Source organism: Colobus angolensis, unplaced genomic scaffold, assembly GCF_000951035.1.
Source record: "Colobus angolensis palliatus isolate OR3802 unplaced genomic scaffold, Cang.pa_1.0 Scaffold14, whole genome shotgun sequence".
Classification (NCBI taxonomy): domain Eukaryota; kingdom Metazoa; phylum Chordata; class Mammalia; order Primates; family Cercopithecidae; genus Colobus; species Colobus angolensis.
In genome coordinates this window covers 10,064,961-10,089,869 of record NW_012114488.1, presented here as the reverse complement: position 1 = coordinate 10,089,869, position 24,909 = coordinate 10,064,961, and the positions used below count along the sequence as shown (strand labels likewise).

Sequence of the window (24,909 nt, the reverse complement as noted above, 5' to 3'; positions counted from 1 at the left end):
ATCTTAAAGTATTTGCTGCAGAATGGAGGCCTCTGCTGAGTTCTCTAATGAGATGGTAGACAGTACATATACCTCTCCGATAGATCTTAAAGTATGTGCTGCAGAGTGGAGGCCTCTGCTAAGTTCTCTGATGAGATGGTAGACAGTACGTATATCTCTCTGACAGATCTTAAAGTATGTGCTGCAGCGTGGAGGGCTCTGTTGAGTTCTCTGATGAGATGGTAGAATGCATGTGCATCTCTTTGTTTTGGTGCAGGCACACACAGGTACACTGGAAGTCTTGGTTCTTTCTCATTTTACTCGGGTTGTCACCAGTTTCCAGCAGGAAACTCTGCCTCAGCTATTGGGGTCCAAGAGCCAAATGTGCTCCAATGAGATAAACAGATGAATCTTGGGATCTGGGCCCTCAGCGATTTTGCAGAGATGCCACCCTTTCCTTTCAAATGCAACTGCCCTCGCTGGGGGAGGACTGTCCCAGGAAATTCTCTGAATAACACTGTGTCTGGGACAGGTGGCAGTATCCATGCCTGCCCTGGAACTGGAGGAAAGAAATAATTTTCTAAATAGTTTGTTTTTGTCTTAGAAACCAGAGCCAGGAGCAATGACAGGGAACCACTCAGTTAATGCCTAGAGGCCTTGCTTATTCTGGCTGCGATCACAGGCAGCTTCAGGTGACGATGAGGAAATAGAGCGTGACCCTCTCAGGCTGGCTCCACAGGATTAGCCGCTGGAGGAGGGAATCCCCCCCAAATTAGTAAAATGGAAAGGTTTCATAAACTTCTCCAGTTTCAATAAGTGAAATCTGTGTGTTTGGGTGGGACTGGAGACACGGGAAGATGAGGGAGAGGAAGGAGGGGAGAGGGAGAGAGACATCACATCCTACTTCATCTTCCCTAAAACCCCAGAGTGCTTTACAGCCATGCTACAGGATGCCGTCACCATGAAGTCAATTTGGGGGATCATTTTAAATTAGTTGCCTCCCAAAAGGGACTGTTCTAAACAAAGGTGGCCGTGCAGCCTTGACCTTCAATAAAGAGTCCCAACACTTTTCCAATTGCCTCAAGCAGAGATTCTCGAAAACCAGATGTAACAAGATGCCCCAAGCTTCACAGCCTGAAGACTGAGGGGAGCAGAAGCGGGTTCTGATGGGGTCACTTTTACAGAACATGTTTGTGCCACACCAGGTAAGAGACCACCTGGGACATCTATGTGTGTGGGGAGAGGATACGCGCAGCCGCATGCTGTCGGAGCTGGAAGGAACTACAGGGACCATCAACACCACCTTCATTTCCCAGAGAAAAGCAGGGCCAGGGCCCATGGCTGTGCAGCTGGCCACAGCCTAGTCAGGTCTAGAACTCAGAATCCAGACAACCCCCATGCCACTGCGGGCTGCAGACCAGAAGCTCACAAAGCTACGGCCATGGCCACCCAGGTCCTGCTCTCCCACATCCTGCTGCCATGCCAACACCAGAGAATCCATAGCTTCTAGCAGCAGGATGGCCCTCAAACACCCAGGGGAAAGGAAAAATCAGGCCTGACTTCTTATGGGATCGGAAAGAATTAAGAAAGGCCCATTTTTAATCTTGAAGACCCCGAATGTCATGCTAATGAAGAATGAGAAGAACAGGGCCTTTTTTCCCCCCTTTTAAGATTAAGGGCAAATCATGTCCTCATTAAATAAGAGAAGCTCATACGTAGTCTTCTCAGAAGCCCATGGAGAAGGAACGGGTTTGTGCTTCCACATCCGGGAAGGGAGGACCCAGGCCTCTGTGAGAGCTGCACTGCTCTCTGTCTCTGGCTGGGCGGGTGCTGACTAGAGCCGACTCCTGCACACACAGAGTCCTGGGGCAAGCCTTTGTACCTTGGAACAGAGCCTTGCTCAAACGGAAAATGAACACAATTTTACAGTCTTGTCATGAAGATCGGAGGAGATGACAGGGGTGCGTGCTTGGCAGGTGTGAAGTGCTAAGCGAATGCAGGATTGTGCAAGTCACTAGGAGAAAAACACTTTGTGAACAAGAATTCTAGGTGAGCGCACAGAACCAGCATGATGTCCACATCCACAGGCAGAGCCCCTGCATCCGAGTGGGCACTGCAGGTGTCCAAGGCCTGACGTGCCCGCAAACCTGTGCTGTCTTTTCTGCTTTACTACTTGACAGGGAAAATGGATAGAGATGAAGCAGGAGCACCAAGGGTCAGGCTCGACCAAACTCCACACACTTTGGGGCGAGGAGCTTTTCAGAGCATCTTAAACAACAACTGCAATTCCTTCAATTCACTTGAGTTCACGTGTATTCACCAGGGCCTCTGCGTGGTCTGGCAGCTAGACACAAAGATGAGCCAGACACAACCTCTGCCTTCCTGGATCTCAACACTCAGTGAATACCTGTGGCCGGCCCAGCTGCCTGGCCAGGAAAGCCACCACTCCAGCCCTCGTTTCCTTCCTCCAACCACAGATGCTTGTTCTCCTGCCTTCCTTACAGTGCCACGTGTCATGAGTGCCATGGACAGGGTTCCAGCCAGCAAGAAGTACAGAAAACTCCCAGGGGCTTCCAGAAAAGCCTTGCTTTCATGACAAAGGGGACAGAGGCAGTTGACCCCATCCAGTTCCTTTTTTTTTTTTCTCCTGCAGTGAGGATGTGATGCCGGGAGCTGTTGCAGCTACGCTGTCATCACAAGGCACCAAGGATAAGGATGAAACGGCAGAGAACTGAGGATGGGAAACAGAAGCCACAGGAAGATCTGGGCTCCTGACAGTAGTTCAGCTGCCAACGTCTACAACTCATCAACGACCACGTGGTGCGTTAATAAGAGAAAATGAAACTGTGATTTGGAAAACTAAATTAATTGAATAAAAAATTTAAAATTATTTAAGGGTTCTATTCCCAGCAGCTAAAAGCAATTCCTATGGATACAACTGTTTTCATAAGTGAATTTCGTAAGTTCCTTGTTTGACCTGCTTTGAAGTACTGTCGCAAGAATTCAAGTCAGATGATGCACTGTCTTAGTGCAGTGCCGGGGCATCTTCTCATCCTCATCAACAGCGCCGTGCCGGGGGAGACCTGAGGCTTGGAGAACGACCTGTTCTCCTGGTTCATTAGAAATCCGCCCTGGCAGGGGAACACTGGAGCTGTCCACCCACCCTCTCCCACCGCCCACGGGGCCTGCCTCCCAGAGCTATGTGGAGGACGCAGTGCTTACACCCAGCAGCATAGAGAACATGGGGAGGAGAGCCACAGACACAATAAAGGTGCGACCCAGGGTCACAGAAAAGAACAGCTCTGGACCAGACACTGAAAAGGCTGATGAAATGAGACCGGGGCTCTAGACGTGGACAGCCTTCAAGGTTGAGAGACGAGTAGAAATGGCGTGCAAAGATGTTTCTGTGCATTTTGTGGTAGTTCACAGCATTGCAAACCCAATTCTAAGGCAGGCACGTTCAGAAGTGGGTTGAGATCCACTGAGCCGGGCAGCAAGCCCCTGACAGTGAGCCCCCGTCCCTCCCGTCTAGGAAGGGTTACTTCTGCATTGCTTTTAGTGCTGACGGAGACTTAAATGAAAGGGACTCAATTTAATTCACAACCTGGAAGACTCAGATAAGAAACATGACCTTTGACATGGCATTTGGACAAACCAGGGCGCTGCCATGCGTTGGCTTAGCTGAGGGACACGCTTTTCAACTTGCATCTGTCTCCAAACACACCCCCAGAGTTAAGAAACACCGCCTCCCCCACCTCCCCAGACATACAGTGATGAACAGGGGTCTGCAAACAAAAGGCCAGACCACACCCAGATTTGGGAAAACTGCAGTGAATCGGCAACTTGAGGACACAGGGTGGGACACGGGCCCTTTCTGCCTCTCCCAGCCCAGGCTGTTCCTCTGTCCAAGGCTGCATCTCCCACCATTGGCGACCCCACTCTCAGAGGGTGAGGTCTTGTCCACAATAGGCCCCGTGTGCACAGGGACTCTGGGCACTAAGGGCAAGCGCTGAGCCCTTGCTGCGTTTCCTGAGCTGAGTCACTGTGTAATCGGGGGTGTGCACCAGGACCAGTGAGTGAAGGGCCAAGGTGCAGACAGCTTTAGGAGCTGCACATCTCTTGGAAACGTGGCTGTGACCCTGGCTAACTACGACTGTCACCACTGACGAAAAGGAGGAGTCCTGATGATTCTTGGTTGGAATCTCAGGTCCCATCTAGGACTTTGCTGAGGGGTCCTAGTAACAACAATGTGGCAAAAATTCTGTTTGGTTGGCAGGTTCCTCCAAACCATGAACCCCACACACACCTGTGAGCGCGCACGGGCGCGCGCGCACACACACACACACACACACACAGTGCCCCTGTGTGTGCTGCAGCACGGGCCCTCCACCCTGACCAGGCATCCCCCTCTCTGGTCCTGACCACTCTCTATCCCAGGCCTCCCATCTCATTATCGCCCCCAACTGGCATCTCGGTGACTTGGGGCTGCTCTGCTGGGGCCTTCAGCTTTGTCCACGGCACTGTTGGCGAATACCCCTCTAAGGAAGCTGCCTCTGTCTGGTTGACGGTTCCCCAGCCTCTCAGACCCTCGACTGGTGACAGTGCTGTAAAATGTGTGCAGTGATCTGCTAGCTAGTTTTCATCCAATGCACTGGACACAGTCCTTTCCACAGACACCAGCACAGGGCCCTGCCAGGTGGTGTTGGGGGCTGGGTCCAACAGTGCCGCCTTGTGCCCTGGCACAGATTCACTGTGGTGTGGGTGGCACGGGCTCCACTGCAGGGCGAGTCTACACTCTCTAGCCATGCGGGCTGCAATTCAGTCTAGACTCTGGCCCTTCCGTGTCAGTACCAGCAACGTGGAGATTCTCAACAGGGGGACTTTGCCAATGTCAGGAGATGTTTGATCATCATGGGGTGGGGGTGGGGATGCTGCTAATCAGCCCCAATGCACGGAGCAGCTCCCAAAACAAGAATTAATCAGCCCAAAATGCAGACGGTGCAGAACCATGGCTGAGATGCTGTCCTCCAGCCCCAGGCCGTGGTGTGGAGGTTTTGTAATTGATCCAGTGACTTCCTTATTGATCGAGGCTTACTTCATCTTCAGGTCTTTGTTAAACAGGAAGATATTTGGTAAACACTGTTTATTTGTATCCCTTTTATGCGGGTATGGCTATTTCTGTTGGAGAGATTTCTAGCAGTAACACTTCTGGGCAAAAGGGTGCATACGTTTAACATTTTGATGGTTTTACCAAGGTGCTGAAATGTTGCAGGGATTTACTCTCTTGACACACACCCACGTGCCCTGGCCTTTCTCGATGGCCTGCAGTGACTGGCAGACAGTGATGGCAGAACACCCTGTGACATCACTGTGCCACGGGGAACTCACCGTGTCACCTGCTCTCACGTCACCCGTGCCATGGGGAGCTCACCGTGTCACTTGCTCTCACGGCTCCCACGCCACAGGGAGCTCACCGTGTCACCTGCTCTCCTGGTAGCCACGCTTGGCATGCAGAGGTGCTCAGTGACAAGGAGGAATTGCTTTACTGCGTTGTGTGGAATAATGAAAATAGGCCGAGTGGACAAAGGCATCGATGGTGGGTGATCACTGAAAGGTCTGTAAAGTGGGATTTAAAATATCTGCTTACATGGAGGAGAACTGCCTCGTAAAGACAACTATGGGACATCCTTATATAAAGAATTCCTATGAAGACGAATCTGCAGGAAGGAAGAGTGGTTTACGTGATAAAAATCTGGATTGGAAATTGGATGTAAATGTGTTTAATTAGGTGAATACAACTATGACAATTCATTACAAGATGAATTTCGTGGGTATTACTACTCAGTACTTTAGATACATAGATGTTGATTTTTAAAAATCACCTTAACTCCTTTTTTCTAAGATCACAAAGTTACACATCAATGACCTCACATTGCGAAAATATTACTGTGGAGTAGGAAGGTACTTTTGACTAGCTTCACTTTTAATCTGAAGGATTGCAAATTAATGCAAAAGTTCCCTGCAATGGAAGCTGATGTGGGGAAGAAGCTAAATGGGTCCATCTTTCTTTGGAGTTGGGGCATGCAGAGAGGTAAATCTAGTATTTTTTCCGAAATGAAATATTTCCTCATTTAACTTTTGCCTTCCCCTCTGATATGTCTTCTATCTGTGCGGTTAGAGTTTAAAAAAAAAAAAAAAAAACCAGAACAGAACGTGTTCCTTTTGTTTTCTTGTGTAATAAGATAACCCGAAACACCCGCTCCAGCTGCTGTCTGAACCGGATACACCCTGCTCCGGCTGCTGTCTGAACCGGAAACACCCTGCTCCGGCTGCTGTCTGAACCGGAAACACCCTGCTCTGGCTGCTGTCTGACTCTGAGACAATACGGCCACGCCCACTCGCTAAGACCTGCCTAGCACACGAAGTAACCCGCAATACACTGTCACATACACAAAAAGAATATCAATCAGTTGTTAATATTAAAGTAGATCCTGATTTTAACAGATGTGGAGGTTTCTTAATTTAGGGAGAATTAAATTAGAAGCAGCTTTTCAATGGTTCTGTCCTTAGCTTACAGACTTTCAAAAATCAGGGAAGTCAGATTGGTAGAAGAACGCTACCATTTTGGGTAAAACCAGTGGCTTTTAGAAAAGAGCTTATGGTATTTTGGCAGCAACTATGTGTTTTTTCCTGGAGGGGCCTCTGTTCCTGGAGCTCAGATGGCACTGGTACTATTTCAACCTCTAGGTGAGGTCTGTTTTCAGTGACCTCAGTGGGCATTGGGCCAGAGCAGGTGGGTGGCCCTCCACGTCTCCACTGTGGCTCGGGGGGCAGCACCCTGCATGTTCCCGTGGTGAGGTGTCCCGTGGTGGGGTGTCCCGGGGACTCTTACCTAGCCGGTTGCAGGGGTTCCGTTTGAAGAGAGCTCGCAGCAAACTCTGTGCCTCCCCACTGAGGAACTGTGGCATCCCCAGCTTGGCTCTAAAAAACAGAATCCTATTTTAGGATCTATTTTAGGAGAACAAGGACAAGCTATAAAGAGGGCCCAAGTCAGCATTCAGAGACCTCAGTCACAGTCACCCAGAGCAGCCGTGCTCTATCTAACTCGTGAGTCTTAGGACCCTTTTATGCTTTAAAAGTTACTGAGGACACCAAAGAGCTTTTGTTTATGTGGAATACAGCTGTGATATTTACCACAGTAGAAAGGAAAGTGAGAAATCTGTATAATTTATATTTCTTACTTCATTTTAATAAATATTTTTATTAATAAACGTATTATTTAATAAAATCATTAAAAAACAGTAACACTCCCATTAACATTAATAGCATTGTTAATGGAAATTATCTATGTTTTCCCAAACAAACATATAAAAAAGCCTTTCGTGGCATTGTTCTGCATTTTGGTGGGTCTCTTCCTGGCTCTTAGGAGACAGCTGGACCCTCTTGTCTGCCCTGTGCTCAGTCTGTTGCGATGCTATGAAGAAAACCTGCGAGAGGAGGACCTGCAAACCCCAGGAGGGTCTCAGGGCCACCAGGGCCTTCAGAGCACACTGAGAACTCCGGGCACAGAGCCTGGTGCACCCCTCCAGAAATTCTCCATCCCTCCCAAGTGGAATGCCCTGAGGCCACACCACACCCGTGACTTGCTGTCAGGGATTATTCCAGCTTTAGAAAAAGTAAAGAACGTGTTTTCTCCCTTAAAATGTGAACAACGAGAATCACGCGAAGGTCCTGACTTGCAGCTCTTAGTGTCTGCTGCAATTCAAGGTCCCTTGATGGAGGAAAAGGCTGATTAAATAAAAAGACACTCCTTAGCTTTACAAAAGGGTCCTCACGATGGAGCTTCCTTCACTCCCCTCTCTCCTTCCATCTACATAAGGACAGAGCTTACAAAAGCCGAGCTGGTGGTGTTTTAGGTGATTCTCAATTTTATCAAAGTTACGTGTCCATTTGCAAACAGAGTTGGCAAGAGTGGCTCCTGAGGACAAATGGTTTTATGACTCCTCCACCAAGCGGCCTCACTTAGGAAGGAACTGATTAGGGGCTCCCAGCCTCTCTGTTTCCTGCCCTCCTTCCATCTGCTCTGGGACAGTGATGGTCGGCGGTGTCTGCTCACATTTAGGATTCTATGGCAAGGTGGCATGGGGATCAGGCTTCTTCCTACAGTCTGAGAGCAAAACCTTGGCTTAGTAAATGATTTCTCATGAGAAGAAAGCAGAAAATGGTTTGTAACCAGTCACATGGTAAAATAATACTGAGTCCTGCCAAGGTCAACCAGGAGTGCTATAAGAATGGGGTCAGCAGGTGGGGAGGGAAAGGAGACCCCTGCTCTTGTGATCTCTCCGGACAAGGCCCTGTAGGCCTTGTGTCTTTTTCTGTCTACACTTTACTTCTGGGAGGTCACCAATCATCACACTTGAAAACCAGCCACTACACATTCGAAGTGACTTACTGATGGAAAGCTATCTATGGTAGAAGAGTTCACCAGAACCACTCAGCAGGATGAGCCAAACCAGCAACTGCTCCCTTGACCCACTGTCACTAGAATGCCCAGCACCCTATCACCACTGCTACTGATGGAAGAGCGCTACCATTTTGTGTAAAACCGTGACTTTTAGAAAACAGCTTACAATACTTCAGCACTGTAAGCCTAGCAATGTAATTAGAACTTCACAGTTCCAGGTTCAGAGGCAGCAGCTCTTGATATCAGAAGGTGTTCACAGGTCTCTGGGGTGGCTCCCACACTACTCACTTGAGGATGAGGGCCATGGTCTCCTTCCTGTCCTTCCCCTGGAACGGCAGGGACCCCGTGAGCATCTCGAACTGCAGAGAAACACAGAGTACAGTGAGTTCATTCATCCAGACGGACCCGGCTTCATGGCGAAGCACCCTAGCGGGGCAGCCTGCTACCATGTCCATTTCCTCATTCAAAATCTCCATCAGTCAAGTGTAACCACTGGCCTATGTGCTTGTGGTACAACAGTGATGAAAACTGCCTCACAGAGCTTGCCATTTGGTGGATGAGATGGGTGAATGACAGATGTGGTAGATAATCACACTCTGTGGCAGGCTAGCAGGCACCGAGTACGGCAGAGAAAAGAGGCACAGCGGGGTCCTGTGGTCAGGCAGTTTGGACGAACACATCTTACATGCAGTTTAGGACCCTGTCCTGCCCTGGCAGGTGTCGTGGAAGGGATGAGCTAGGAGGAGGAGGAGAACAGCTAGCTCATGTTGAACACCCATGCATGCCAGGATGCAGGGGCCAGAGTGCTTCCAGCACGAGATAGACCTGACCATGGCCATTAGCCTCTGATGAGGACAATATGGCACAGCAACCTCTCAGATACAGCTGCCACACCCTACACCCTTATTTTGTTATTACTGGACATCTGCCAGGATGGAGCTTGAGATAAGGAGGGGACCAAGCGCAGCCTTTTCTGAGCATGAGTTTCTTGCACCAACTCCCCCAGGCACATGCAGCGGTGATTACACGCACTCTGGAAGCAGTGACCCGGAATGGTCTCATCAGAGCAAGGTGCACAGCTGACCGCGTCTCACAAAAGAAACTAGGGTGGCAGCAGCAACCAATCTTTTCATAAAAATAAGATGCTGAATCTAAGTGAAATGTGCCCAAGGATCAATCCAACTCTATGTCTTTCAAGTCAGTTTAAATTACGGGGAAGCAGGTGTTTACATGGTCTTATTGAATCCTCTCTCATCCTTATTTTTTACTGCATGTGTCTCTGCCCTTTTATAATTCATCCTCCAGCATTCGTCCTTTGCAGTTTGAAAATCTTGGGAGATACACAAAGTAGAAAGACCCAAAAAAATCACGCAGAATTCCATTACCCAAAGATATCCAAAATTAACATTTGTTAGTTGCTCCTAGTAATTTTTTCTAGCTGTTTTTTATTTTGTTTTAAAAACACAGATAAGGTTTTGTATACTAACTTTTCACAGAATAATATAAAACTTTCAATGGTTATGATGAAATCTTTGTAATATCACTTAACAAACATGTGGATATGCCAAAATGTAATCATGAGTCTATCTATTGCTGTACACTTAGGACATTTCCAATTTTCTGCTATTATAAGTACTGCTGAAATGTGCACAGATGGTTTCCTAAGATTTGGATTTATTCTTATGATAGGCTGCTAGGGGTGAAATTATAATCTTAAAGAAATGAATGCATTTAAGGCTTTATTAATATTACCAGTCTGCTTTCTGAAAACAACATTTTAAAAGAAATGAAAACTTTTCTACCAGCTCTGACGTTTGAAGCCTGTTCTGTCACATTAAAATGTGCTGTCCATCGTGTGCACAGAGTAAGTGAGGGAACTCAGAGCAGACAGGCTGCAGGCAATCAATAAATACAAAAGTAATAAAAAGCAGGCGGAAGGGGTCCAGATGAGAATTGAAAAAGAGACAAGTGTAATTAAATTGGAAAGGCCAGAATGCTCTGACTGGCAGATGAGCTGTTCGTCTGGTAAAACAGGATGAAAGTTTATAAGCTGATCATACACATTGAAATATCTCTCAGAATAGAATTGTATTAGCAAAGGGAACTCCTTTCCTATTCTGCTCTTTCTCCTTTTTGAGTCTATTAATAGCACTATGAAATCCCATTTCCAAGGACAAGACTTCTGGCTCTGTGAAATGAGAAAGCCATCATCCCGTACACACCGTTTAATCCTTGTTACACAAATGGTACCTATCCGGATGCCTGGATATCATTTATTTTTTGCTGATGGACTGGTATCTTGCATACATTTGTTTGGTGATATTTTTTCTTTTCTTTCTTTTTTTTTGAGATGGACTCTTGCACCGTCACCCAGGCTGGAGTGCAAGGGCACGATCTCGGCTCACTGCAACCTCCGCCCACTGGGTTCAAGTGATTCTCCTGTCTCTGCCTCCCGAGTAGCTGGGACTACAGGCATGCGCCACCATGCCTGGCTAATTTTTGTATTTTTTTTTTTAGTAGAGACAGGGTTTCACCATGTTGACCAGGCTGGTCTTGAACTCCTGACCTCAAGTGATCCATCTGCCTTGGCCTCCCAAAGTGCTGGGATTACAGGTGTGAGCCACCGCGCCTGGTCTGGTGATTTCTTTTTAGCTTTTGAAGATGATTCCCTTGTGATCAGGGTCCACTGCTTTGTGTTTCTCTCTCCTCCTCCCCTTCTTCCTCCATTCACATGGTAGCAGGTCCCCAACCATCTATTCAGCCAGAGAACGCCCAGCACAGCATCCAGGGATATTCAGTAACTGCTTCTTGGTGATGAAGGTGCTGTTGATGGTGGGGTGATACTGAGGGTGAGGTGTGGACTCTGCAGCCTCCACCAGCCATGGGGTTCTGCTGCCTTTCCCATCCCCTTATCCACCCCTTTCAGTGGAGAAGGGAGATAATTTCAGTATGGTCGTCTGAATTGAGCTGCCCGGGAACTTTTCAATACTGAAGCATTACTGACTCAGGCTGCTGATGAGTTTCTTGGGACGTTATTTACAGTGAGACTTTTGCCGTGTTGTTGAGCAGCACCGAGGCTGGCCAAGGCTTCCGGGGTGAACTGAGAAAAGCCGAGGTTCATCTTGGGGTCCCATAGTCAAGTACACACACTGGAGGAGGGAGGACACTCCAAGGGATTCTTTCCCAGTTGGCACCGAGACCAGGCTGCAGACAGGCACAGAGGGGCTCAAGGAGATGCAGCCACAGCTCCACAGGGTGCAGGCCTGATGCTTCTGGGAAGGTAACTGGACAGACACAACGCAGTGCTTCTCAACTGGGATCACCGTTGCGTGCCAGGGGACATTTCCTAACGACTAGAGACATTTCTGGCTGTCATGCCCGGGGCTCCTGGTGCTACAGGCATCCAGTGAGGGAGGCATGGATGCTGCTAAACATTCTATGACACACAGGGCATCCCACAGCAAGGAAGTGTCCAGCCCTAACCTCAACAGTGCTGGCTGAGAAGCCCTGTCCAAAGGGACAGCTAAGGAACCTGGAAAGAGTGGCGGCCCTGGCACAGGCAGGACGCACCTCATGGAGGCCAGTGGTACTGGGGGCAGGGGAAGGAGGAGACTCTGGGAAGCGTGGGGCCCCCACAGTCAAGACGTTTGCCTGTGTCACCCTTGGTGACAGGAGCCTCGATTTCAAGTTTACTTGGCCGATCACCGTTCTTAAAAGGGCACCAAAAGCAAGTTAACATTTTATCTGAAAACAGGTGAGGACAAGCCCTGTCCTGAGATGGGTGACTCAAAGTGGCAGGGGGCCTGGCTTTGCAGGTATGGAGGGGCTGGGTCTCGGACAGCTGTGTTGATCCATGCCCGTGTGTGGAGGTCCCTGCATGCACAGATACACGCCTTCTAATCCGAGCTGCTCTCACTCCATGTGCTGCATCCAACTCTTGAGTGCCAAGAATCTCAGTCTCAAAACAGCCTTGGAAGGTGCCGTTCCTCACAACCATCTACAGATGAATGGTCCAGCTGCAAGCAGCAGAGCCTGAGCCCAGAACCATCCATGTTTGCTATGGTGGCATAAGGACACGTCACATGGCACCTGAGGCGGGATGTCCAGAACATTCCGTGCCCATGGTTAAGAAACAGGAGAAGGATAAAGTGGTCTCATGAAACCAGAGTGCTCAAGAGATGCTTTAGATGTTTACAAAACACAACCCAAATATCCTTCTAGAAACTGGCTCCAGTCTGGCATAGAGGAGTAATGGAAATTCTACAAACGTCACCATGCAGCCGGCCACCAGGTTTGCACATTCTTCTCCAGGTACAAGCTCCTAAATTTCAGACACGGAATTTTATTCAGGGACACTGACTTCCTGCCCCTGGCATAGGCATCCTTCCTTCCAGGTCTGTGGAGAGCACTTGCGGATGCTGCTCCTCAGAAAGAGATCCCAGGACATATCCACCTCCAGGGGATGGATGGCCGCCCACACATGAGGACCACTCCCTCAGCACGTGGCCTCCAGGGTCTCAGCCTTCTTTTAAAACAAGGCCCCTCACACGCACAACGGCTCTGCACCGATCCCCTTACAAGGCTGGGGTAAGATACGACTTGAAAGGTCACCCAAGGCTCATCTCTTAGCTGCAAACGAGAATTCAGAAGTCACTTCTGATGCCGCCCAGGGAAGTGTGGAAGCGTGGGGCCCCCACAGTCAAGACCTTTGCCTGTGTGTGGCCCGTCACCACGTGGGCGGGCGGGACTAAATGACAATGTGTTTCTGGGACGATCTGTGATCTTGAGCCTGACATTTAGGCTCTTCAAGCTTTAGTTTTCATTTTTGGGCACAGAAAGAATACAGTCTTTCCTGCCGGCTTGAAGATTGTCAGGTTGAGAGCCAATGTGAAGATGGCCGGGCAGCCTTAGCTTGTGGTCGCCACTGCAACAGCCAGCTCTGCCTCGGGCTCGAGAGGGACATAACCGTTCTGGAGCTGGACCCCTTCCCTAGCTGTCACGAGACACGGAACGTGGGACGATCCCAGCAAACAAGTGAACAATTCAGTAAGAAATGTCCTGTGCCCAGGGAGGCACGCGGGAGGAGGGTGCCTGGTGTGTTGACGTGCCGGGCAGTGCTGGGCGAGGCCTCCTTCAGAAGCTCTCAATGCCATCTTCTCCATGCTTTAGGGAGGGGGCGGGCGGGGACTCCAGCACGGGTGAAGGCCGCCGGGTACTGGGTCTGGGTGGTGTGAGTGCCTCTCTGCTTCCACCCTGGTGTCCTCACTCCGTCATGGGTCCCTTGGAGGCCTGACCGGGTACAGGCACTTTTGTCTGTGCTGGGGCATCTTGGGTAAGCGTGACTGGTGTTTAAGAAACTCCACCTGCCAGGAGACACTCAGAGAGACAGACAATGATGAAAAAAGATGGTAGATGTTAGAGCAGTGGCAAGCCAGGAGTGCCGAAAAGACACCGGAGCCAGAGCCACCAGCCAGAGCCACCAACCCTGCCAGGGTCAGCAAAGGCCACTGGCGGTGGTGCTTCTGTCTTAGGGCTGATGGTGGGAGGGAACCCGGAAGGAGTTTGCTGGAGCAACACGAATGCAACGTGGTCTCATTTCCTCTTCTTCTGGCCCCTCCTTGTGTCTCCATCTTTCGATCATTCCTTTGATGTCTTCTGTTCTCCTATTTTTTTTTTCTTTCAGCTTCTCCATTTGTTTTTTAAATTTGTAGCAATAAAGGCCAGAAAAGCTGGGTGTGGTGGCTCACTCCTATAATCCTAGCACTTCTGGAGGCCGAGGCTGGCAGATTGCCTGAGCTTGGGGGTTCGAGACCAGCCTGGGCAACATAATGAAACCCCGTCTCTACTAAAATACAAAAAAAAAATTAGCTGGGTGTGGCGGGTGCCTGTAGTCCCAGCTACTTAGGAGGCTGAGGCAGGAGAATTGCTTGAACCTAGGAGACGGAGGTTGCAGTGAGCCAAGATCGCACCACTGCACTCCAGCCTGGGCGACACAGTGAGACACAGTGTTGAACGGCATGACTGTCTCTGTTGTGACACGCTTTACCAGGCAGGAATGACCAGGGAGGGAAGGGGCTTCCCAGGCAGGAGCAGCCACGAATGTGATGTGGGCATCTGACTGCGAATTGGCTTTCTGGGTTAGGCTGTGGACACCCATCTCCGGAGCTCGTCTAATGTATGTCTGCCCCTCAGGGAGAGGTGAGCAGCCTGTGCAGGCACGTGGGACACAGCCAGGGTCTGTGAGCTCCTGGGGCCGAGACCAGAGCCTAGAGAGTGGTGCAGTGAAGTGACCCAAGTGGCAAAGGACCAGTGAGGCCTTGGGCACCAGCCAGGGGTTCCCCAGGAGACACCACAGGGCTCAGCACTGGGGTTCCCTAGCAAGGGGACGAGGGGTGGGGTGTGGTGGGAGGGACAGGCGGCCCGAACTCTGAAGGGAACTGGGATTGGCAGGCACACAGTTCCGCCACACGCCAGCGGAGCAACCTTCATCCCATTTCCTAAAGTGCTCACGGCTTCAGTTTCCTCCTGCGTGTGATGCACAGGCCGGAGTGCGGGATACCCCTGAAATGCCACAACCCCATTGTCATCCAGGTCAGATTCCAGAGCACTCACTGCACGTCCGCTCCACCCTGAGGTCACGAGCCCCCTGCCCAGCTGGGAGGGTGGGATTGGGGGAGGGAGGGAGGGTCCTCTGAGGATTGGAAAAGGAGCCCACACCGTTCCTAGGGTGCAGAAGACCCCGTCCAAACCGGGTTCGGTTATGCACTCTGTCTGTTAAAACGTGACAGAGACAATTCACTTTCCCAGACACCGATGCAAAAATGCCTAACTCCATGTACGTCTCAGTTTGTAACTAAGTGCAAGGATTTTGTGTTTAAATAAGAAAAATATTTTAATACGAAAATCATGGCATCTCTTGTAATCATCATGCTAAGCCCGAAGAGCACAAAGCATAAAGAGGGTTCAACTCCTCACACGTCTGCGTTCTCGTTTGCATCCCAGCCCCGCTTTCTGAGGTGGGGACGTGGGATGGGGAGGAGGCTGCCGGGAAATGCTTGGCCTGGACACTTGCCTTGTGTCCCAAGCCCTCAGGCACTGCCTTCTTCCGCATTCCGGGACCTCTGAACCAACCTGGGGACAGGGGTCCACGTGGGGAACAGCCACCATAGCACGGAAGGGGGTCGGGGCAGGCTCACCATGAGCACGCCGAAAGACCACCAGTCGGCACTCTGCGTGTGTCCTCGCCGGTTCACCACCTCGGGTGCCATGTACTCGATTGTCCCGCAGAAGGAGTACGCTCTCTTGTCGTGGTCAATGGCCTCCTTACTCAGGCCGAAATCTACACGCAAACAAAGCACACACACTGCCTCAGTCTCTGGCTGTGTTCGGGGGTACCCACACTGGTGGGCATCAGTGTCCTTCTGTGGGCTCTGCCCCCTCTCCAGGTGGGTGTGGCAGAGCCCTGCTCAGTGAAAGCAGGACCACGTGAGCTTGCCCTCGGGCAATAGGGAACTAATACAAATGGGGTGTCCTGAGACTAGAGGAGCTGTTTCCAGTTTGACTGAACTTGCTGGTGGCTTAGATAGAAACAGGGAGGGCGATCACGTGGCCACCACCACAGTCCAGGGAGTGAGGAGGAGGCGGGGACAGCATCAGTGAGGATAGGAGTGCAGGCCGCACTCCAGCGAGACTCCACATCTCTGCCCTCAGGTTGGCACTGGGCATCAGCAAGGCCCACATTGCAGGCCGCACTCCAGTAAGACACCAGATGTCTGCCCTAAGGTCAGCACTGGGCACTGGGGCTCCTGAACTAGACACCCAGCGATACTAAGGAGCCCCAGCAAACAGAGCTTGGCGGGGGAGAGGGAAAAGAAGGGGCCACCGGGGAAGCTGCATGGTTCTGGACGTTATGAAGACGTACAATGCCATAACCAGTCTGTAGCTATAGAAAATTCTGCCAAATCAGAGACAAGCATCTGGCAAAGGGAAGGGTGGTCTAAATAAGAGGGCTTGGGCTTTGAGGTTGTCCCCAGTTACCAGGGCTGAGATGAAGCCACGGAGGGAGCCTGCCATCTTTTACAAACCTGTGATCTTAATATGTCCCTCTTCATCCAGGAGGATGCTAAAAGAAAGGGAAAGAAAACAGATGATTTAGAGAGAGACCAGCCTGCTGATGGGCACGCAGAGCTCGGAGCGGAGCTGTGGGGCAGCTGCGGGTGGACGTCTTCAGGGAGCCCTGATGAAGCTGGCCCAGGTGGTCCCCATGGCTTGTGCAGTGGGCTTTCCCATCCTGCCTCCCTCCTCCACAGCTCCCAGCTCAACAACGCATTTGGTGTCACACCACCTGGACAAAGGGATGTGTGTTCTTGCAGCTGGGGGACTGCTGGCTTTAGACCTTCGTGGGTCCCCAGGGAAGGTCTGGGAGCCCTCCAGACTGCTGTGCACGAAGCACAGGTGGAGAGTGTCCTGGGACCGCCCTGGCCTGTGGAGACCCAGAGCCTTGCAGAAGGAATGTTTCTGCACTCGGGATGCCTTTGATGTCCAAAGACCCCCTTCTTCTCCCATGTATCCTCCCCTGATCCCTGCCCTGGCTCTTGAGACCTATCCCAGGTGAAGCCTGCACAAGCAGGGGGGCCATGGCACCAAGGAGCTTCAGGCTTCAGCAGGTACATCTTGGGATGAGACCTGCTCCCGACTTGGCACCCCTGTGGGCTAGTGGGTCCCTGTCTTGTTCCCTGCCAAGCCCTTGTCACGCCACGTGCCTGACATGAGAGTTGCCTTTGCTCCTCCCAGGTATCCTGCCATGGGGTGGACCCTGCATAGAGAATGGAGGCAGGGTCCGTAAAGGGCTGGGAGCAGGCGTAAATCCCTTCTTCCCTGAACGTCAGGCTGGAGTCTGGGCTGTGATACCTTGACACCCCTGTGGCCCCAAACTTTCCCTATTTATTTATTTGGCTGTAATTAAATCCTGTTCTTCCAGATGCTGGGAGGTACCAGCCTCGCCCTAAAGAGATCAGGAAGTGGGCTGGAAACACACAAGGCTTGGAGGATTAATCTGTGACACCTTTACAGAAACCTGTGAAAGGAAGGAAAGCCTGACTCGCTACAGCACAGAGGAGCCCGGAGGACATTATGCTTGGAATAAGCCCATCCCGAAACATCAGGTATTATATGATTTTACAAATATAAAATGTATGGACCCTGGAGGAGTCAGAGTCACAGAGATGGAAAGTAGATGGCAGGTGCCGGGGGCTGGGGAGCTACTGTGCATCCTGTGCAGGGGGACAGAGCTTCAGTTCTGCAAGACGAAACAGTTCTGGAGATGGGCAGCGGGGATGGTGGCCCAGCAGTGGAGTGTGCTTAATGCCACGGAACTGGGCACTTAAACGTGGTTAAAACTGTAAAAGTCTTGTGTATTTTTCTACAATTAAAAAAATCTGCCACGGAGTTAAAAAAAATACCTACTATTTTCTGGAAATGGGAAGGAAAAGTTACAGCATATCATTAAGATGACAATTTATAATGAACAAGGCAAATGTTTTCATATTTGCCTTTTGGGCACATTCAATCTTTGCCCAGAATTAAGCACCTTTCAAGATTCATTTTCTAATAATTCTAATTGAACAACACAACCTTTTCCTTCAAGCCTGCAGTTAAATAAGGCTATTTTTAGCTATAGGATCACGCTGACCTTCAGGAGTAACGAGAACCAGCACTCCCGGCCTGAGTGGATGCACGGGGTGTGCGTCTAACACACGGGTATCAACAGCCAGGGCCACGGGAAGAGGAGCAGTGCCAACCTCCACACAGACTCACAGCACAGACTCACAACACGGCAACTCCGACTTAGAGGCTAATTAACACGAGGTTAACTTCTGGGATGACCTTTGCAAGGACCCAAGGTGACAGTCCAGGCTCTGCAATCACCTCCCAATTAGGGAGGGGCGAAAGGGGAGGCCCAGGGCTCAGCACCACGGGGTTCTAGGTCAGACCCACTTTGGAATGGAAATCTGGCCTTGTGCTGCAGCTCTTGGGGGGAGACAGCAGCTGCTAGGAGGCTACTCTCTTCGTGGGATTACTCCAGATAAAGCCTTTTATGATTCTACGCTGAGCATCCCTTATCTGAAATGCCTGAAACCAGTGTTTAGGATTTGGGGATTTTGGAATATTTACTTAGATATAAAGAGATATGTTGGAGATGGGCCACAAGTCTGAACACAAAATTCATTTATGTTTCATATATGCCTTCTACACATCACCTGGAGCTAATTTATAGAATACTTTAAATAATTTTGTGTATGAAACCACGTTTGTGTTAAGTGCTTATGTGTGGAACTTTCCACTGGGGGGTGTCACATTGGGGCTGAAAACGCTTTGGATTTTGGAGCATTTCAGATTTTGGACCTTCAGAGGAGGGACGCTCCAGCTGTATTTACACACGTCTTCAACTCACATGTGCAGCTGTGGCATTCCACGGACTGGTGGTACAGTCAGATCATCAGGCACATGGGCAAATGCATTTTACAGCCTGCGGTGGATATGGGATGTGACCTGGTTTCTGGGTAAACCCAGCTGTTTCCCATAAATGACAGCTGCCTCTAACAACACCAGCTTCAGAGCAGGGCTTGTCTTTTCTCAGTTCCACGCAGGTGACAGGGCAGGAATGTGGAGTAGCAGCTGAGACCTGTTTGCAGACCCCAGGGCCCCCTTGGTCTTAGCTCATAGGCTCGGGGCTGCCTGGTGGTACCCAAGGCTGGTCGGTCTCACCAGGCCACCAGGTGATGCCTCATCTAGGGGCGGCTGTGGGCCCTGGTCTGGGTGGGTGGCATTAATCAGGCCCTCAGGGCAGTGAAGAGTGAGTGAGATAATCAGCTACTTCACCTCAGGGATACTGCTGAGGTCAACTCAACCTAAGATACCATCCTCCAAATCTCGTCTTTTCTAAGTGGATCACTCCTAGTTATGTGTCGGGTCTACAAAGAAAATGTAAAAACAACAACAACGAAAGGAAAATGGGAACACTATTATTTTGGAGGGACTTTATTGTTCAAAAATTTAGAACAGATTAGCAAAATATCCTAGAAATCATAGCGTCACAGGTCACCACTGCCAAGGACACACACATCTCAGGGGACTCTGGGCCTGGGAATTCTGGGGACATTGTCTTTTAGATACGTTCTTGGGTGAGCTGATCTGACTGGGTACCTAGAGGTGGGGCTGATGAGTAACTGAGTAGAGGTTCATTGACCACATTCCGGGGGCTTCCTGAAGTAGATGAAAGGGCTTCCCGCATCTGGAGGATGGTGGGGAAGAGATGACAGAGGAGGAGAAACTGCCCTGGAGGTAGCCATGTTTGAGATGGTCCCCAGTGGCCAGATAAGCCTCACCAGGAGAGAGGGCGGGAATGTGGGTCAGGGTGGTGGGCGTGCCCTTCTCTAGCTCTGGCTTCCTGTACATCACAGACACACACCTGAGCCTGGCCTCCCTCAGGCGTTATGAGTGTCAGGTGAGAACCGGCCTGGGCGTTTCCTATGCAAATCAGCAAGGTCATACCTGTACCTGATGGCTGAGCCAGTCCTGCCGGCACACGAGTCTCCCAGCCTGCTCTCTGATACGTCCTCATCTAGGAAATAAATATCTAGCAGTGGCTACCAACACGGGCCAGCAAAAAACACGGAGCTGGTGGGTGTGGGGAAGTCAGCCCTGGTTTTTTCTCACTTACTTCTCAGGCTTCAGATCTCTGTAGATGATCCCCAGGCTGTGGAGATGGTCTAAAGCCAAGGCCAGTTCAGCCAGGTAGAACTTGACATCCTCCTCCGTGAACATGACCTAGTAAGAAAAAAAACAAAAACAAAACATTTAACTTGTTTTACGGCTGGTGTGTTTTAAAGAACGCTGCCAGAGGGACTGAGACCACACTGGGCTCGGTCTGCTCTGTGGAACGCTGTGGCCCCCAGCGTGGCGTGGTTTTCTGACTCTTCTCATGGAAAAGTAAGTTCCCTCTGCAGCTCTAAGATCAGCGGATGGAGACGAGGGTGTCCTGCAAAGATGACTCATGCCGCCTTGAGAGTGGGGTGCTGAGACTCAGCCTCTCCTCTCTGTGTCCCTCTCGCCCCTGCAAGTCCTTTGGCTCTGGAGTAGGTGTCTGGGTTTACGTTCCAATATGAGTGCTAATGATGTGAACTCGTAACAAATTTAACACAAATAAGACTCTGTGAGGGCTTGATGAGGTGACTGAAAATGGGTCTCGAATATCACTTTCCCCATGGATTATCTATCTCCACTCCTTGGGTTGATGCAAACTAGTAGCCTACGTAACCTGCTGTCAACCCAAAGTGGGATTAGTTCTACCAAAGACCACCCACAGGAGGTGCAGAGTCGGCTATGGGTGCCCCAAGCCGAGGGGACGGGGTGGGGAGGGGTTTCTGGGTGTTGGGGTGGGCGGCCACCTTCCAGGATCCCCTGTGGCAGGGACAGCTCAGGGCTTGGAGGTGACCAGGCAGGGATGGCCTAAGTGTCCATGTGCTGGGGGCTCACTCAGGCCAGCCGAAATATGCATGAGGCCTCAGAGCCCAACAGACCCCAAAGCCATCGTCCCACAATGACTCATCCCCACCCCTGACTTGTTCGAATCAGCACATAGCTTTTGTAGACCCCCTTACAAGAAAGCCAAATCATGCCCACAAGCCATTTTCTATATGCGTCAGGAGAAATCAACATTACGGAGACTACAAGTCCATATGATTACTGAATTATCAGCACGCAGCCAGAAGGCTGCCTGGCAAGCACAAAACTAGGAGAAAGGTCACCAGGGTGCCTGAATAGTGAGTGGCGTCAGGCTGACAGCTGGGCACACACTTCACACAGGGGGTTCTTCCACGGGGCTGGACACGCAGGCTCCACGTCCCGACAGTGGCCAGAGGGTGCCAGCCACCCACCAGCCCCCCGAGTCCCCATCCTCCGTTCCACGCTTGGCCAGCATCTTTCCTGGATGTATGTTCCAGCCACCCGCCAGCCCCCCGAGTCCCCATCCTCCGTTCCACACTTGGCCAGCGCCTTTCCCAGATGTATGTTCCAGTCACCCACCATCCCCCCGAGTCCCCGTCCTCCGTTCCACGCTTGGCCAGCGCCTTTCCCGGATGGATGTTTCTTTTCTAGATTGGTTCATGTGCTCAGTGGACTGGCTGACAGCACATTCTGCTGGTGGCCTGGTTCTTTCCTCTGACTTGACATACCCACATGTGGCCCACCATGGGTTGTGTGTACAATTTAGAGCTCAGAGGCAAACCTGTCTTTCCACTCCCCCAGCTCTTAGTGTAACCCCCAAGGACAAGAGCAGGACATTTCTCCACAGAAAGGAAACACCTCATGGTGTGAGTCCTGCAGGTTCGCTGGCACAGTGACCGTCCCTGTAAGATGCTGGGCCCTGCACTTGCTGAATGAGGACCAAGGTGAGTCCTGCAGGTTCGCTGGCACAGTGACCCGCCCCGTAAGATGCTGGGCCCTGCACTTGCTGAATGAGGACCCAAGGAAAAGACATTCCGCAGGTTCCCACCAACTCCACGAATCTGTGGTGCCCGCTCGGGACAACGTTCCTCCTACTCTGAAATAAAGGCCCTCGGGGGAGACACATTCCCACGTGAGAGTTGCTGGGCTTTTCACTGATTACTGTTGTCTTTTTGGTCAGGGCGCCCAACCACAGGTGTGTCATAGCAGTTGCTGGACAAAACCAGACCCCAAATGGACTGACTCCCTGTGGATGAGAGGGGAGTGGACAAACCAACAGGAACAAACACGAGGAATGGGCAGATGCCAGGCTCCAGCATCTTTGGAAACGGGCACACAGCACAGGAAGGGGCCAAAGGGCTTCGTGTAGAGCTTGGATCAGGTTCTCCCGGCCCAGTGGTTTTCCTCCATGCACGGAGTCCCACAGATACGTGCAGCACTGCCCGAGGGACCGATAGACGCAGAGGGACAGGGCAGCCATGGTCTCTGGGACCCTCTGGGCCCGCCTCACGAGCAGCTCTGCCTTGGTTTACTGTTCATTTGGGGCTTTGTGCAAGACAGAGGGGTCTCCTGCTGAAAAGGGGGAAGGGGGGTGTGAAGGCCACTGTTGCTGTGAAAGCACCTCGGCCACTCCTCCTCTGTATAAGAGATGAAGAAGCAGGATCGTCAGAATGGAAAGACTGGCACTGGCACTGCCATGGGCAGAATATGCCTTTTGCCGTACCATGAAGTAGGGTGCTTTTCATGTCAATCAGGGCCACGGGGCTCTCGGGATGCGGTGAAGTTGCTTCCTGGAGAGTTCCTACCTAAGGCGCTGGAGGTCAAGGAGAAGCCCGGGGGCGTGCAGTAAACAGCCCAGTGTGCGGCGGCTTAGCAATACCTCCCTCTTCCCAGGACGGAAAGTGAGACCCCGTGAGACTCCTTCCCAGCCGACTCTGACCTGCGCCTTCCATTGCTCTAGCTGAGAGGCCAACAGCGTGACCTACGGTACCGGAGCTGCAGGGGCGCTGCTGGGGTCACCCGGGATGATTGCTAGGGCCACTTGTGCAGCTTCCTTAGAACCAGCCAGCAATGCACACAGCACACTAAACACACACACACACACACCCCACATCACACATAGCACACATCATACATACCACATACAGCATACACACACACACCAACACACATACACACACCCTACACATGCTGCACACAGCATGCCCAACACACACACACCCCACATCACACACCATACATACCACATAGAGCTCACACACACACCAACACACATACACACAACCCTACACATGCACACAGCATGCCCAACACACACACCCTCCACATCACACATAGCACACACCATACATACCACATACAGCATACACACACACCAACACACATACACACACCCTACACATGCACACAGCATGCCCAACACACACACACCCTCCACATCACACATAGCACACACCACACATACCACATACAGCTCACAAACACAGCTCATACATACATACACCCTACACAGGCACACAGGATGTGAAACACACACACACACCCCATCACACAAAGCACATACCACATATAGCACACACACACCCACACACATACAAACCCCACACATACACCCTACATATGCACACATGCACACAGCACACCACACACCTAGCATACCACACACACCAACCCCACACATGCACACAGCATGCCAAACACACCCCCCACATATACACATAGTACACACACCACACACAGCACACATCACATACACAAATTACACACCTGATGTATACACACAACACACATCACACACATACCACACACTTATCCCACATGACAATGCACACCCCACACATGCACACATGCTCACACACCCCCCACATAAATCCCACACATGCACATGCAGTCTCACCCACACACCCCCACACCACACAAGCACACTTGCACACACACATGTACATCCCTCCCACACACTCACTCTTGCAGGCACTCACACATGCACCCCCCACACACACACACACGCACTCTCGCACGTGCTCATCTCCTCTCGGTGCTCTCCACCCCTCCTTCCCTCTAGTCCTAGACAGAAGCTCCTGCCCGCCCTCCTGTGTAACGTGGCAGCTGCTCACCTCTTTGGAGAGCCGGGTGAAGAGGTCCCCTCCCCGCAGGAAGTCCAGGATCAGGTAGAGCTTTCCTTCTGTCTGAAAGGCTGTGGGGTAGAGAGACCCGCATTCTGGCAGCTTGTCAAATGTCCTGTGGCTCTGGCTTCTCCCTGCTCAAGGTGCCGCTTACTCCGGGAGGCTGAGCCACTTGAGAAATGGCAGGACCCCGCATCCAGCAGAGGGGGTCTGACACTGTGAGGGCTGCCCCTCTCTCACTGTTTTAGGGGGTCTTGAGATTTTTTTCATCTTTCTTTTTTCTCCCCTCTTTCCCTTTTTCAATTGCAAAGGAATTAAAAGATACCCAGGGAGAAAGACGTGCATATTCAAGCTGTTATCGTTGCTGGCTTTTGTTGTAATGCAGTAGTGAGCAGCCTGAAGGTGGCTCTGCTGGGTTCGGAGGACGTGTCCTTTCTGCCCTAAGGAAGTGCCTTCTTCCTACAGAACTCCACTCTGGTCCCAGGGAACCCCCTGCCTTCCTCTCTCTCGGCAGTTCTGGTGACGTGTTGGTCCAGTTATTTGTACATCAAGACAATGGGGCTCACATCCGAGGTCTGGTCACTGTGAGCTGCAACTGCAGACTTTCTGTTTCAGGCCACAGGCAGGCTACACAGCTCCTGCCCACCCTCAGCAAGGACCTGCCTCTGTTGAGAGGGCGCATGAGCATGGGAGGATCTAGAGAAGCCCGTCACCATCGCTGCTGTGACGACGGCTGCTGCGGCAGCACTGGTGAGGCACCGCGTGGTGTCTATTTTATCTACATAGGAGGTGTGGCTGGAAGGGATCCCAATATCCCTGCATACTAGAAAACGTTTT

The 24,909-nt window shown here is 51.1% G+C and overlaps 1 protein-coding gene across 4 annotated transcripts in view; it reads right to left on the bottom strand.

Moving 5' to 3' along the window:
* Positions 1-24,909, bottom strand: part of RPS6KA2 (ribosomal protein S6 kinase, 90kDa, polypeptide 2) — a 445,332-nt gene that overhangs the window by 64,838 nt on the left and 355,585 nt on the right. For all 4 annotated transcript variants that reach the window (XM_011934953.1, XM_011934954.1, XM_011934955.1 and 1 more), the window contains 6 exons: positions 24,064-24,143; positions 20,166-20,272; positions 16,528-16,565; positions 15,640-15,782; positions 8,732-8,802; positions 6,872-6,960 (listed from right to left, as the gene is read on the bottom strand). In XM_011934953.1, the coding sequence (XP_011790343.1) occupies positions 6,872-6,960; positions 8,732-8,802; positions 15,640-15,782; positions 16,528-16,565; positions 20,166-20,272; positions 24,064-24,143 (528 nt within the window). The remainder of the gene's footprint in view (positions 1-6,871; positions 6,961-8,731; positions 8,803-15,639; positions 15,783-16,527; positions 16,566-20,165; positions 20,273-24,063; positions 24,144-24,909) is intronic.